At 44.1% G+C, this 15,751-nt stretch overlaps 1 protein-coding gene across 6 annotated transcripts in view; it reads left to right on the top strand.

Annotated features, from left to right (window-relative positions):
• The window catches only part of CNTFR (ciliary neurotrophic factor receptor), a 756,323-nt gene that overhangs the window by 615,024 nt on the left and 125,548 nt on the right, over positions 1-15,751 (top strand). For all 6 annotated transcript variants that reach the window (XM_077474629.1, XM_077474624.1, XM_077474626.1 and 3 more), the window contains 2 exons: positions 4,878-4,995; positions 5,328-5,494. In XM_077474629.1, coding sequence (XP_077330755.1) covers positions 4,878-4,995; positions 5,328-5,494 — 285 coding nt within the window. The remainder of the gene's footprint in view (positions 1-4,877; positions 4,996-5,327; positions 5,495-15,751) is intronic.

The following is a 15,751-nucleotide window of genomic DNA, read 5'->3' as shown; positions in this document are numbered from 1 at the left end:
AGCTCAGGCAGGAGACAAGGCAGCTTCAGGTGGGACCTTACAATCAGGGCTAACATGGCTGCTCTGACTGGGAGCAAATACAATACTGCACACACAGCCATCCCTGAGGATGTTAATATCATGAAATCCTCCTCACAGATTGAAGAAAATCCCCTCCTAGACAGTTGTCATCGGAACAGGTGTCCCCACTAGAAGATTTTCACTCTACTCCTGTTCTGGCGATGACTATACAATTCTGGATTTTGGTTGTCAGGACAAATAGAGTGTGTCAGGGCACAGCTATAAAGACCCTTCAACTCTTTGCCTACAAGTAAGGAATAAAATTTGTACTTTCATATACTTTCATGAAAGTAACTTTTTATTATAGAAGGCCAATTGAATAATTACAGTATCTAGGCTGGAACAAGACCAAACCTCTCATAAACTTCAATGGTTTTGGTTTAAAGGAAGGCAAAAATTAACCCCCTGGGCATATTTGGCCTCTTTTCCTATACCAGGGGGAAACAAATCCATCCTGAGCTACAACACCAGCTGTATGAACTTCTTGGATGAAAATCCTCTCGTGGTGTCCTTTACTAATGGTAACTACGGATATCATTAGCTGTAGGAAAGGCATCCGGTATTTTTTATTTTTTTAATTCTATGATTCATTTTACCATTAGTACCTCATGTGTTAAGGCATTCCACAACTTAATCGCTATTTCCGTAAACAACCCCTTCCTGCGCTAATGGCAAATTTGTCTTTCCTCCATCCGCAATGGATATCCCTTTGTCCATTGTACGGGACATGGAATGAGGAGTTAAACTGTCTTGCTTTGAGCACTCTTATAATCTTCTTCGTTGATCTTCCAATATGGTGTCCAAAATGGGGCCCCATATGCTAGAGGTGTCCAAAAGCATTTAGTGTTGCAAGTTGCAAAAAATGCAAAGAAGAAGCTAAACCAAAACATACACTTACCGTATTTATCAGCGTATAACACGCGCCGGCGTATAACACGCACCCCAAGTTTAGGAGGGAATTTTGTGGAAAAAACTTCTAGGAGGGAAATTTAAGGAAAAAAAACTTATATTTAAATGTCCATCAATGCAGCCTTATCAGTGTCCATCTGAAGCCTCGTCAGTGTCATTTGCAGCCTTGTCATGCAGCCTGTCCGTCATGCAGCCTTGTCAAGCAGCCTGTCCTCTTTGCAGCCTTGTCATGCAGCCTGTCCTCATTGCAGCCTTGTCATGCAGCCTGTCCGCATTGCAGCCTTTTCATGCAGCCTGTCCTCATTGCAGCCTCTTCATTGCAGCCTGTTGTCATTGCAGCCTCGTCATTGCAGCCTTGACATGCAGCTTGTCCGTCTTAGTGCATTGTCCGCTTATGTTTTTAAAAATGGCGCCGCCAAGATGTCCCGTGTATCTTGGCGGCACCCGGATGTTATTGGCAGCTTTCGGCCGCTCTCGGACCTTCTCGGCGGCTTTCGGCCGCTCTCGGACCTTCTCGGTGGCTTTCGGCCGCTCTCGGACCTCGGCAGCTCAGCAGCCGCCGAGAAGGTCCGAGAGCGTCCGAAAACCGCCGAGAAGGTCCGAGAGTGGCCGAAAGCCGCGAGAAGAGCTCAAAAGCCGCCCATAGCCCAAAAAATTGTGCGGAAATCGCGGAGTATCGGCGTATAACACGCACCCACGATTTTCCCCTGATTTTAAGGGGAAAAAAGTGTGTGTTATACGCCGATAAATACGGTACTTATGTTATCCAGAATCTGGTGCTTCTCTCTTAAAGTGGAAGTAAACCCATGGATTTAAACAATAAAAAAAAGGCATGCCTGGAATGCTAACTGCACATTGGCTGTGCTCTCAGCCAAACTATCAAACCATCCAATGGCTGGTGTCATAACGAATCACATGTGCAGCACCATAGCAGTTGAAGATTAAACAGAGGCAAAGATGGCAGCTTCCTTGGCTGAAAACGATAGGGGAGTTTACTTTCACTTTAAACAAACTCAACGCACCTCTATGCAACGTGTATGATGGTATCATGGAGAACCTGGTGGTTATATTTCAGGAGATACTAAGGGGCACTTTTCAATAGTTATTTAGGCATAGGTATTTTTTTTTTTAGATACATTTTTTTTAGGTTTCATAAATAGGCATCACATAGCTCACTAGAGTAAAAATATTAACAAACAGAACTTAATATACAATCAGCAGGTCATAACAACTTATTGAAGAAAACAATTATACAGTACATCATGCTACGACATCCAGAGAAAAGAGCTGGGAGACATGGATGGAAATTCTCACGGGGTCATCTCCAGCCCAGGGGGTCAGGAGGATCTCAGGAGTCTTTAAAACTTGTCCATGTAGACAGTTTAATCTAAATATTTATACATATCCAATAACATAAACCTAAGAGCCGGTTCACACTGCGGGCGATGCGAGGCGACACCGACTTGCCTCGCCGCGACCTGCCGCGACCTCAGCGGCGATTTGCAAATGACTTCTGTATAGAAGTCAATGCAAGTCGCCCCGAGGTCGCCCAGAAGTAGTACAGGAACCTTTTTTCTGAGTCGGAGCGACTCGAGTCGCTCCTCTCAGAACGGTTCCATTGTACAGAACGGGGGCGACTTGTCAGATTGCGGCGAGGCAAGTCGTGTCGCCTCGCATCGCCCGCAGTGTGAACCGGCCCTAAGAGAACCCAAATAGAACCAAAAGAGTAAGACCTCAGGTTGGAAGAATGGGATCGAGAGCACTGGGTCAATGGACGTCCAACTGGGACATTGAAGGATGTGAGGAGATTGAATCAACCAGTGCTGTTGGAGCCTTGCAAAGATGGGGCTTTTCCCAGAAACAGAAGGAAGATAGTAGAGTTGACATTTCCAGTTTTGAAAGAGTATGTTCCATAAAAGCCTGCCATCTGTGCAGGAAGCAGTCAAAGGAGATGGAGTGGAAAGTTTCCACTTCACGTTTTAAGTTTGCTTTGAATGTCTTGATTCAAGGGGGTACAAATTCTAACCAACAGCTGAAGACATTCAATAAGTGGACTTCAAGTATTGGATAAGAACTCTCAAGTTAGGCCCCCAAGGAAGCTCTCTATATCATAATTTTCTGTTCTATCTACTTTTAATGGCTAATATGTTGAGTCAAGGGGGTGAGTACAAATCCTGTCCAACAGCTGAAGATGTTCTATAAATGGACTCCAAGTTGTGTAGCATTGGGGAAGGGAAGGGCTTCTCCAGTTGGGCCCCTGAGGAAGCTCCCTATATCAAAATCTCTTATTCTATCTGTTCAGTTAAGAAGGGGGCTAATGAGGCATCTTGTATCATAAAGCCTTAATTTGATGTAGCTGTATCTGGGGACTCCAGCCATAGATAAAATATCTTATCAAAATTAGCTGGCCATGCTCTGCTGGTGTAGGATGCTTTATATAGGGGCAAAACAGAATTAATTAGGGATTTCAAATGTCCTAGAGTTGGAGGGGTTGGGGACTTCCAAAGTAATACCATGTTTTTTTTCTAGCATAAAATAACAGCAGGCCATGTTCTGGTCGCTTTCCGCATGGCTAAGGGTTCCACCAGACCCAAGAGGCAGAGATTGAGATATTAGTTAAGGATATAACGCTTGAAAGGATGTAATATACTTCAACACTTGAATCCAGTGCCTGATATTACTATTGTAGCAGATTTAGATAAAGTCTGATGGTGCATCAGACTTTATCCAGCGGGAGTTTGAGGAATTAATCATGATCCTTCCCAAACTTGCCGATGTAAGATAAGAGCAATGAATAATTTTAAATTGCACAAATCGATCCCTTACTGAGATTAATTGTTGGAAAAGGTACCCCCAGACACTTTTCCAGTCAATGTTGTACATGTTTGTGCTGTCCTGTGACCAGATCTCCCCACAAGTAGTCATAGCTGGGGTCATGGGGCTTTGCAAGGCCTTAGCCCTTGTACACACGGTCGGAGAATCCGTCGGAATGTGTCCTATCGGACCGTGTTGTCGGATAATCCGACTGTGTGTTGTATGCATCAGACTGATTCCGTCGGAATATCCGTCGGACCCAATTTTCCAACTTGTTGGAAATATTTTCCGACCAACTGGTTCGATCGGACATACTCCGATCATGTGTAGAGAATTTTGATCGGACCAAGTGCCACGCATGCTCAGATCAAATTCCTACATCAAAGCTATTGGCTACTAGCCTGAACGTAGTCCCAATCGTAACTAAATTACGTTATCACGTTCTGAACGATCGGATTTTTCGACAACTTAGTCCGATCGTGTGTATGCAACAGTTTCGGACAAGATCCGACTGACAAAATCCGACGGACAAGATCTGACGGATTTGGTTGTCGAAATCTCTCGACCGTGTGTACAGGGGCTTAAAGATCTTGGGTCAGACTGAGATCATGAGAGATCTTCTGAACCTGTGATGGTCAATTTAACTGTAGTCGGGTCAAACTGATAAATGCATGCATGGTATAGTTGGGGAATTTGAGACATATACCAGTTGGAGAGAAAATATTGAGTTTTCGGTTCAGTAAAGGAGGCAAATTTAACAAGTTCCCCAATAACATTTTGTCTGCGTTGCTTTTTTTATCTGCTTTATAGACCCTGAAATTGCATCTGCCTTTGCAGTAGCCACTGGGTATTGAGTGATGCTGACTTAGCCCAATGATAACCATGTCCTTCTCCTCTGGTCCTGTATTCACCAACAATTTCTTGATTGGAAACATGAAATATAATCATTCTAATATGACAAAGCAAAGATAAAAATGTAAAAATATTGTCAAAACTGTAAAATTTGTAAAGACAAAACTGATTTTAAAATGTTGGTTGAGATGGTGTTGAGGTGTGTGCTTTCATTTATATTGAATCTTACTTTGCCTTTACAGATCCTCCTAAAGAGCCATCGCTGATGTGCCGGTCGAACAATTACCCCGCCTCTTTCTACTGCAGTTGGCACCTCCCGAGTTCCACCAACATCCCCAACAACTTCAACATCACCGTCATGTAAGTCAAAGCAATGTGTAGTAAATGTGGGGTTGTGGTGTAAGTAGAGAGAGGGGTTTCATAGGGGTTTAAGAAGCAGGACCGGGCCAAGGGGTAGGCAGGGTAGGTGACTGCCTTGGGTACTACAGTAAGAAGTGGCCAAAAAAAGGCAGGGCCTTCAACCTATGCTGAGGTAGTTCACATCTCATGACGTTGAGGCACACTTTGGCCTTTTTTTGGTTGGGTGCTAAAGGCTCTTGTCCCCCTGTCCCAGCACTGCTCAGAAGCAACAGTCCATGGCGTTGGGCTTATCACTCCCCCCTTCCTAAAGCTTTCCTGTGTTGTATCTCTAGGCATGACACAAAGCAGCTCTTCTGTGAGAAAGACCCCTACCCCAAAAACCGATGTCACATAAAGTACAGCCACCTCTTCTCCACGCTGAAGTACCGGGTAACGGTCGTAGTGACGAACCCTCTGGGACGAAACTCCACCACTATCAGCTTCGATGAATTTTCTATAGGTAATTTTTTTTTTTGGGGGGATGGGGATTTCTTTTTATTTATCTTTTAAAGCTTACATATGAGAATTTCTTAGATAATGGGAATATGTGTGTGTGTATATACTGTATGTGTGTGTGTGTATATATATATATATATATATATATATATATATATATATATATGTATATATATATATGTTTGTTTATTTATTTATTTTGTTTTTAACCTTTTTAATTTATTTTAACCCATGTTATGTTTATTATATGTATATTGCATGTTTATTATAGTAAGGACTAAAAAAAAAAAAAATTTAAAAATGTTTTTTTTTTTGTATAGGTAAGTACATAAGAATTCTTTTGCATTCTAATTCACCAGGTTATCCTTAACTGCTTTGTTGGAAAAAAAATAGTTTATAGAACTCCAAGAAAAAGATCATGTTTTCGCATACCTGGTTACTCTGGATTTAAAAAAAAAAAAAGTTTCTAAACCCCATAGTTAATAACCTGAATACAAGGGGGTGCTGATAAGTATTGAGCCTTAGCCAGAAAAAAATTGAGATAGGAAGCTGTAACTGCCACACTATTCTACATATCCCCCCCGGGAAATCAATGCACTTGCAACATCTGTCCTGCAGCTTCTTAAGTCCCTGCAAATAAAATTCTTCAGACTACTGGTTTAACCACTCATTTGCAGCATTAGTTGCCTCCAGAACACTCCCAAATCGTTGTCTCTTTAGGTGTTTTTTGAGATTTGGGAACAGATGGTAGTCAGTAGGAGCCAGGTCAGGCAAATAGGGTCGATAGGACATCCCTTGAAAGCCTAAGAAGGTCAGTTTTGCCATTGTTTTACCTGCAGTGTGTGACGAGTCGTTGTCATGCAACAGGATCACCCCTTTGGAGAGCTTTCCTCAACGTTTTTCCTTGATATTTTGCCTCAACTTCATCAATAAAGTACAGTAATATGTTGCATTGATGGTTGAACCCTTTTGGAGATAGTCCACCAGGAGAACTCCCTTCTTATCCCAAAAAACTGTCGCCATTTGCTTCAACACTGACCTTTGCACACAGAACTTCTTTGGCCTGGGAGAACCACTGCCTCCATTCCTTATCCCTTGTACACACGGCCGGACATTCCGACAACCAAATCCGTCGGATTTTGTCCGAAACTGTTGTACACACACGGTCGGACAAAGTTGTCGGAAAATCCGACCTGATGATGTTATTTCGTTACGACGGGACTACGTTCAGGCTAGTAGCCAATAGCTTTGGTGTAGGAATTTGATCTGAGCATGCATGGCACTTTGTCCGATCGGAATTCTCTACACATGATCAGAGTATGTCCGATCGGAGCATTTTGTCGGAAAATTTTACCAACAAGTTGGAAAATTTGGTCCGTCGGATACCCCGATGGAAACAGTCCGATGGGGACTACACACAGTCGGAATATACGACAAAACGGTCCGATCGGACACATTCCGTCGGAATCTCCGACCGGGTGTACAAGGGCTTAGTCTGTTCCTTTGTCTCATAACTTTAGATCCATGTCTTATCACCAGTTACCAGTTTGTCCAGGCAATCTGACTGATTTCTTGCAAAATGTTCCAAAACAGACACCGAGTTCTCCACACATTTCATCTTTTGTTCGGTTGTCAAAAGTGTAGGATCCACTTTGCTGCAAGCTTTCTCATCTCCAAGTTGTTGTGGATAATGGCACCAACTCTCTCACGTGATATTCCCAGATATGTAACAATACTTTTGGCTGATATTCGGCGGTCCTCCATAATCATGTCATGGGTGGCTTTCACGTTTGCAGGCACAGAGACAGAAACAGGCCTTCCACTGGGTTTCTCAAATTCAACACCGAAATGGCCGGTTTTAAAATTGGCAACCCAACGTTTGACTGTGGCATATGAAGGACCACTGTCACCCAAAGTTTGTGACATTTCACCATGGATCTGTTTTGCACCTTTCCCTTGGAGAATCAGGAACTATTGTCCTATGCTTTTCCACATTGAATTTTTATGAAGGTGCTGCCATGTTCACTTCGGACCAGAAAAAGATAGATAAGTTAAAATCATAGGTAGTTTTTTTTTTTATTGTGATTAGCTAGTTAGGCTGAGGGGTAGAGGAGATGAGCTGTAATTGTTTCTTTGTAAAATAAATGGTAAAATTGTATTTATATTACACTAAAAAGTAATTGTATAAATTATTCATAAATCCCCAATAGCCTTGTTTAAATAGACTCATTGATGAACGCCACATGAAAATAACAATCAAGAACATCAAAGAAATAAATAACAAAAACGTTACCAGAAACTGCCTTCAGAACCAAGCATATTTATTAATGCAGATACCTTAGAAGTACTTCACACTTTTAACAGGGCTACTGGGGATTTATAGATTTTGATATGTGTAGTGGAGACTGTGCGCCACTGTGAGCAATTAAGAGAACCTGGAGTTGCTGTTGACATTAAATGCATAACTAAAAAAAAAAATCTCAACTATAACTCCCTTTAAACCAATCCTGTGAACAAAGCCAATTGCAGACTGGTTTGTATTTTCATTATAGTGACCAGTTCTCCTCTAACCTTGAACCTCCCAGTGTGCAAAGCTCCTGAAAGAGGCAAGGTATGCCATGGTCTACCAAGGCCAAAGCCAGGTGGCCACAACTACTTAGAGACCAGCAGAAGAGGGTGAGTATGGCCAATCATCCACAGAGGAAGGACCTCTAAACCTGAAACTCCCAGGATGCAAATCTCCTAAAAAGAGGCAAGGTATGCCATTGCCTACCTACAGTAGGCTGAAGCCAGGTGGACTCCACTTCTTAGGGAATAGCAGCAGAGGGTACAGTGTGGCCAATCATCCAAAGAGGAAGGACCTCTAAACCTGAACCTCCCGGGATGCAAATCTCCTGAAAGAGGCAAGGTACTCCATGGTCTACCTAGGCCAAACCAGGTGGACCCGACTCCTTAGGGACCAGCAGAAGAGGGTATAGTATGGCCAATCATCCAAAGAGGAAGGGCCCCTAATCTTGAACCTCCAGGGAACAAAGCTCCTGAAAGAGGCAAGGTACACCATGGTCTACCTAGGCCAAAGCCAGGTGGACCTGACTCCTTAAGAACCAGCAGAACAGGGTATAGTATGGCCAATCATCAGAAGAGGAAGGGCCCCTAATCTTGAACCTCCAGGGTACAAAGCTCCTGAAAGAGGCAAGGTACGAAATGGTCTACCTAGGCCAAAGCCAGGTGGACCCCACTCCTTCGGGACCAGCAGAAGTGGGTACAGTATGGCCAATCGTCCAAAGAGAAAAGGCCTGTAACCTTGAGTCTCCCAAGGTACAAAGCTTCTGAAAGAGCCAGGTGGACACAAAAAAAGTGTAAAAAATAGTAAAAAAGACAGGAGACACTTGGGACAAGTCCTTTATTAAAAAATAAAAATATCCCGCAATGTAGATCCATCTGACACTGCCCGACGAGCCGAAAAAAGAAAAAAAATCCACAACAGCTCCACTGAGTGACGTTTCTTCTCGATGACAGCTGTTATATAGCTGAGTGCGGGGCCACTCAGTAACATAAACGGGCGACCCCGCCTTCCTCTGATGTGATGTGGCACCCTTTTTTTGGTCTGTTGGGTGGCGTGAGATGGATCTACATCGCTGGACATTTTTATTTTTTAAATTTTTTAATAAAGGACTTGTCCCAAAATGTCTTCTGTCTTTTTTACTATTTTTGACACTTTTTATTTGTGAAATGGTAGGGGTACAATGTACCCGTTCCTAATTCCCTTGTTAAAGGGGGCTTCCAGATTCCGATAAGCCCCTCGCCCGCAGACCCCCACAACCACCGGGCAAGGGTTGTGGGGATGAGGACCTTGTCCCCATCAACATGGGGGCAAGATGCTTTGGGGGGGGCTACTCCAAAGCACTCTCTCCATGTTGAGGCCACGTGGTGTGGTACAGTTCAGGAGGGGGGCGCCCTCTTGTCCCCCCCCCCCCGCTTTTTCTGCGGCCTGCCTGGTTGCATGCTCAGATAAGGGTCTGGCATGGATTTGGGGGGACCCCTACACTATTTTTTTTTATTTTTTTTGGCACAGGGTTCCCCTTATATGGATTTTGGGGGGAATCCCTATGCCTTTTTTTATTTATTTTGGCACAGGGTTCCCCTTATATGGATTTTGGGGGGACCCCTATGCCATTTTTTTTAATTTGGCCCAGGGTTCCTCTTAAAATCCACACCAGACCTGAAGGGCCTGGTATGGATTTTGGGGGGACCCCCACGCAATTTTATTTATTTTTTTTTTTGTTCGGGCCTGTTAATGGACTGGGGGGGAACCCATGCTGTTTTTTTCAATGAGTTTTATTTATATTGCCGGGACCTGACAATTCATTACAGCCGTGATCAGTTTTAAATTACTTTTTTTCCTTTAGAAATATCATTTTGCTGTGGTACTGTTCTAAACACAGGAAAAAGTTACAGGCAGACGATATTTAAAGGAATATTTAGTTTTTAGTTTCAATCGTTTTTTATTAAAGGCTTACAACTTATTGAACAACGGCCTCGACTTTCCATTATATAAAATACAACTTGTACAAAGAGCTATACATATAGTCTTCTGATTTACTTGGGAGTTACTCCTCTCGTGTCATACCTAGACCATCATTTCTTTCCAGTGTTGACTACATTTTGCTTGTCGAGTTGTATATAGCATATGTATCATAGTCTGCTATACATTATTAACTTCATATGTAATCACCGCATCTATGGCCCGTAACTCATTTTCTATCCAAATCTCCCGCATAATCCCCACCCACTGAGACGACCCAGTCCCCCAACTACTTTTCGGGGGAATCTGGGTCCTCCCACCAGGCAGGTATCACCGTAACATAGCTAGTGTGGGCCTAACATAGCTAGTGTGGGCCTAACATAGCTAGTGTGGGCCAAGCTCTGTCGGGAGTGAATGATAACAATATTGTTACAGATTATTTCGCAATTGAGAGCTGATAGTTGTAAATTATAAAGTGGGGGGGGGGTAAAACAAGGAAAGTCAGAAAGAGGGAAAGTTGAAGAAGAATCGGGTAGGGGGGGGGGGGGGGGGGTTATGGGCTGTGGTCTCACGCCCTGAGGCTCATTTCTCTAGGATAGATTTAGGTTGCACGTGTCCTGGGGTCATTTGTCAGATATTCAATCCATGGGTCCCATATTTTATTAAACAATTTCATCTTATCCTGTGCTAGAGCTGTTAACATTTCATTTATCACAAGCCATGACATTTTATGCTTAAGTTGTGCGATTGGCAGGACAGTGGATCTCCGATTCCTTGCTATGGTTATTTTTGGCAGAAATAAATCTAAACGTAAGGAGTCGTCTTTGGGTCTTAGCCCTTGTACACTCACGGTCGGACATTCCGACGGAAAATGTCCGTTCGGACCGTGTGTGCGGGAATATCCGATAGACAAAGTTTTAGAGCTGGGCTATAAAACTTTTCCGACAACATGATCCAATCGGACTTTGTCAGATTGTGTGTAGAGAATTCCGATCGGACAAAGTGCCACGCATGCTCAGATCAAATTCCTAGACCAAAGCTATTGGCTACTAGCCTGAACGTAGTCCCGTCGTAACGAAATAACGTCGTCACGTTACGTACAATCTGATTTTTTCCGACAACTTTGTCCGACCGTGTGTATGCAACACAAGTTTCGGACAAAATCCGACGGATTTTGTTGTCGGAATGTCCGACCTGTGTGTACAAGGGCTTAGAGGCCTCTGATATCCTGCCGCCTAGAAGTGCATGTCTTGCTGATTTTGTCAGGTTTACATTAGTAAGGGTGTAGATCAAGGATCTCAAACTGGTGGCCCTCCAGCTGTTGCGAAACTACAAGTCCCATCATGCCTCTGCCTGTAGGAGTTATGCTTGTAACTGTCAACCTTGCACTGCCTCATGGGACTTGTAGTTTTGTAACAGTTGGAGGGACACCAGTTTGAGACCCCCTGGTGTAGATGAAATTGTACACTCTGGGAATATTTCGTTTTTATTGTTTCGCTTTAAGCATTATTAAAATCACTGCTCCAGAAAATATGGCCGTTTTTAAAACTTTTTTTTTTTGCATTGATACACGCCCTCTTAGGGCAGCACCTTAAACATTTCTTATGACAATAACTTGCATATAAGCCTTTAAAATTAGCACTTTTGATTTTTCATGTCCGTGTCCCATAGACTTTAACGGTGTTCGTCCGGATTTTTTGCCTGTTCGCACGCTCTGGTGCAAACCCAACTTTGGGGGGGGGGGCGGCTGGGGGTTCGGCTCATCCTTAGTGACAAACCGAATCAAAGCGGGAGAGGAGAGCCAACCCAAGTCCATGTCCATCATATGATGTCAGTCAGACACCTTTCTCCTAAGAAAGACTTTGCAGTTGTAATTGCATTGGCTTCTTGTCCTGCTGGCAGCACGCAGGATAGTGGGGTGCCAGAAAAATTAATTAAATTGGAAAGACGGGGGAAAGCAGAACATTTGGAGATGGCTGTAAAAGGATGAGGCTCACTGATGTTCTGGAGCTCATCCTACCTCTTCACCGTCCGCTGTGCTGCCTGGATGTCCAGGAAACCGAGACGGCCTTAACCTGTTCATGTCTATAGAAGAAGTGGCGGCTGGTGGGGGATACACATATCAGAAGTCGTATCAATCTCAGCACCAGAGGAGCTTCCACTCTAATGTTCCCACTATGATCACACACTATTATACATTTATATAGCTCTGACATATTTTAATGTGCTTTATAGAGAACACTGAGCCAGTCACATAAGCCTGTGTACCCCAAGGAGCTTACACTCTTAATGTCCCCACCACAGTCACACACTTTTATTATTATACATTTATATAGCTCCGACATATACCGCAGTGCTGTACTCAGAACACTGAGCCAGTCACATCAGTCTCTGTACCAGAGGAGCTTACACTCTAATGTTACTGCATTGGCTGTTGAAATGAGCATAGTGAAGTTTGGGGGGGGGTGGGGGTTGGGGGTTTGTGTTTGAAATCTGGTCCTGCATACGAGGCAAAGAATGTGAAAATTTTCTGCTGACAATCCACCTCCTCCTCTTTGAAGTGAGGAACATTTCACAGAGTTCGGAGCTGATATTTATCATGGAACAACAAAGTTGACAAACAAGCAGATGTGGCAGATTTCTCAACGTGGGCAGACAAGTGCGGATGATGGAGTGTCCACCTCCCCGCTAATGGGAAACACATGAGAGCCCAGCTAGTGAGGAACCGGCTGGTTTATACCTCGGGGCCTGTGTGGTTGGAGACCTCCATTGTTCAGTCCCTGCCAGTCCTTGAGGGAGTGTACCCCCCTATTTGTCCATCCCATACCTTAAGTTAGTCTGGAATAAGATATCTTTTGCATGATAAGTGCATGCATGTAAAGCCTAACCCTTTAAGCCCTTGTACACACGGTCTGACATTCCGACAACAAAATCCGTGGTGTTGCATACACGCAGTCGGACAAAGTTGTCGGAATTTCCGGTTGACAAGAACACGGTGACGTACAACACGTACAACGGGACTATAAAGAGGACGTTCAATAGCCAGTAGCCAATAGCTTTCGTCTCCTAATTTATTCTGAGCATGCGTGGCACCTTGTCCGTCGGACTAGGCTACACACGAACGGAACTGACGCGCATCGGATCATGTTGTCGGAATGTTTTATAGCCAAGCTCTCAAACTTGGTCCGTCCGGAAACAGTCCGATGGAGCCCACACACTGTCGGATTATCCGACAACACGGTCCGATCGGACATTTTCCATCGAATATTCCGACCGTGTGTACAAGGGCTAAAAGTCATGGTTCCCATGTACTATAATAATGATCATCAACAAGACTGAAACAGCTGTATGCAATATATTGGCTCTATAGCTTTAGTTTACTGTATATATCCAAACTATAAACCAGCCATTCTGGATGTACAGCTGGCCCAAGGCTTGGAAAGACTTGCATGGCTGAGCCCACAGTCCCAAAATGAGGAACTTACCCCTTGTATTTGAGATTTGCTATTGAAGTGCCTTCATTTGCTTTTCACTCCAGAAGTATGGCACCATGTTTGTTCAGGCATGTTTCATTTTACACCAATATTTGGACAAATGGTTGCATTCCCTCAACACCCCCCCCCACCACCACCTCAAATGAAATGAATCCCCCACTGTACCTTCGAACTGACCTGGGGCTAGGGGTGCCATTATAACTCATAGGGTCCCACACTGCCCGCTTGACAGCCCCCTCTTTCCCCTTCCCTGGGTAGGGATGAGCCAATAGTTTGGTCCAAAACTAGGTTCAGATTAAATGTTGGCTGTTCACTATTGTTTGCTATTAGCCCCATAATAGAAGATCCGTATCTCTCAGCGGACCTTGGGCTGGAGGTGCTATTAGAAATCATGGAGTCCCATAATGCCTACCTGACAACCTCCTCTTGCCCTTTCCTTTGGTAGGGATGAAACAATGGTTTGGTCCAAAACTAGGTTCAGATTGAACATTGGCTGTTCCCTATTGTTTGCTATTATCCCCATAACAGAAGATGCATACCTCTGAGTGGACCCTGCACTGGGGGTGCCATTAGAAATCATGGGGTCCCATACTGCCTGCCTGACAGCCCCCTGTGGCCCCTTCTATAGTTAGGGATGAACCAATGGTTTGGTCCAAAACTAGGTTCAGATTGAACTTTGGCTGTTCACTATTGTTTGCTATTAGCCCCATAACAGAAGATCCATATCTCAGAGCGGACCTTAGGCTGGGGGTGCTATTAGAAATCATGGAGTCCCATAATGCCTGCCTGATAACCTCCTCTTGCCCTTTCCTTAGGTATGGTTTGGTCCAAAACTAGGTTCAGATTGAACTTTGGCTGTTTACTATTGTTTGCTATTAGCCCCATAACCAAAGATCTATACCCCTGAGCGGACCTAGGGTTGGGAATGCAATTACAAATCCTCTTGCTCCTTCCTTGGGTACGGATGAACCAATGGTTTGGTCCAAAACTATGTTCAGATTGAACTTTGGCTGTTCACTATTGTATGCTATTAGCCCTATAACAGAAGATCCGTACCTCAGAGCATACCTTAGGCTGGGGGCGCTAGTAGAAATCATGGGGTCCCATTTTGCCTGCCTGACAGCCCCCCTGTGGTCCTTTCCTTAGGTAGGTATGAGCCAATGGTTTGGTCCAAAGCTTAGGGATGAGTCAACAGTTCAGTCTGCATCTAGGTTCAGACTGAACGTTGTCTATTCGGACTCCACCTGCTCCCCAAAGTGAATAAATAGTCCCCTCTGTCTCTGACCCCTACTGCTGACCTGATGGTCCAGGGATATTTTATTTAATTGGTGGGAGACATGGCCTCTGCAGTTACTGCGAATGCCCCCAAAGGGATTTAAAGAGTCCCTTCTCTACCCCCTGGTCCCCCTGCTGAACTAATAGACTAATAGTGCCTAGAACCCATACAGGAATGTCATCTTTACCCCCCCATCAGTTACCCTGGCTAGCTAGGAGGGGGGGGGTACACAATGCAGGAGCCTGTTCATTGCACCTATGCCACACTAATCATGGTTGCAATGCTCTGCAGGCTTCAATGCATAGACTTAATAAATGGACATTTTTTTACAATGTATCAATGTGGGGGCATTTATTAAATTTTTTAAGAAAGTGAACTAAGCCTTTAAGCTTATAAACCACTCAGCAGTGCATAGCCGGCGATCAAATTCCCTGCTAACCCGCCCTTAGAGATTCCATTATTCCTGTACAGCGCAGAAAAGGTTCAAATGGGGCTGTCAATCACGGCCTGGACGTCAGAGTCACCTCTGCCCTTCCTGTCAGGAGTTACGGGCTCCCTGCATAGGTCAGGGACCAGATAGAGAGATTACAGATGGAGAGCTTGGCTGGTGACTTTTAAACAAAAAGTCAAAATCTGCATATCAGTAAAAGCTCTGTTTAGGCTGCAGGATTCGGAGACAGATAGGGCATGTCTGAAAGAGCTGACGGAGCAGATTATAAGGATCCTGCAATGTTCACTTCAAGGACTCTGGACCACCCGACTTCCCTCTCCCTTGGGGCCCCCACTGCAGTTTTGTTAAAAAAAAATAATAACAACACATACTATTTTTCCAAGGGTCTTATGATCAGTCTAAATACATCTTTCCAATTCTCTGGCCTCACCCCTACACTGAGTGGTATAGGTGTAATGACATAGGGATCCTGTAGAGGGCAGTAGCACTCTGGACCCAGGCTGGTGTGAAAATGG

The sequence above is a fragment of the Lithobates pipiens genome, unplaced genomic scaffold (assembly GCF_037356315.1).
Source record: "Lithobates pipiens isolate NorthernLeopardFrog02 unplaced genomic scaffold, aLitPip1_a1.2 Scaffold_97, whole genome shotgun sequence".
NCBI lineage: Eukaryota > Metazoa > Chordata > Amphibia > Anura > Ranidae > Lithobates > Lithobates pipiens.
This window is presented reverse-complemented; position numbering and strand designations above follow the sequence as displayed.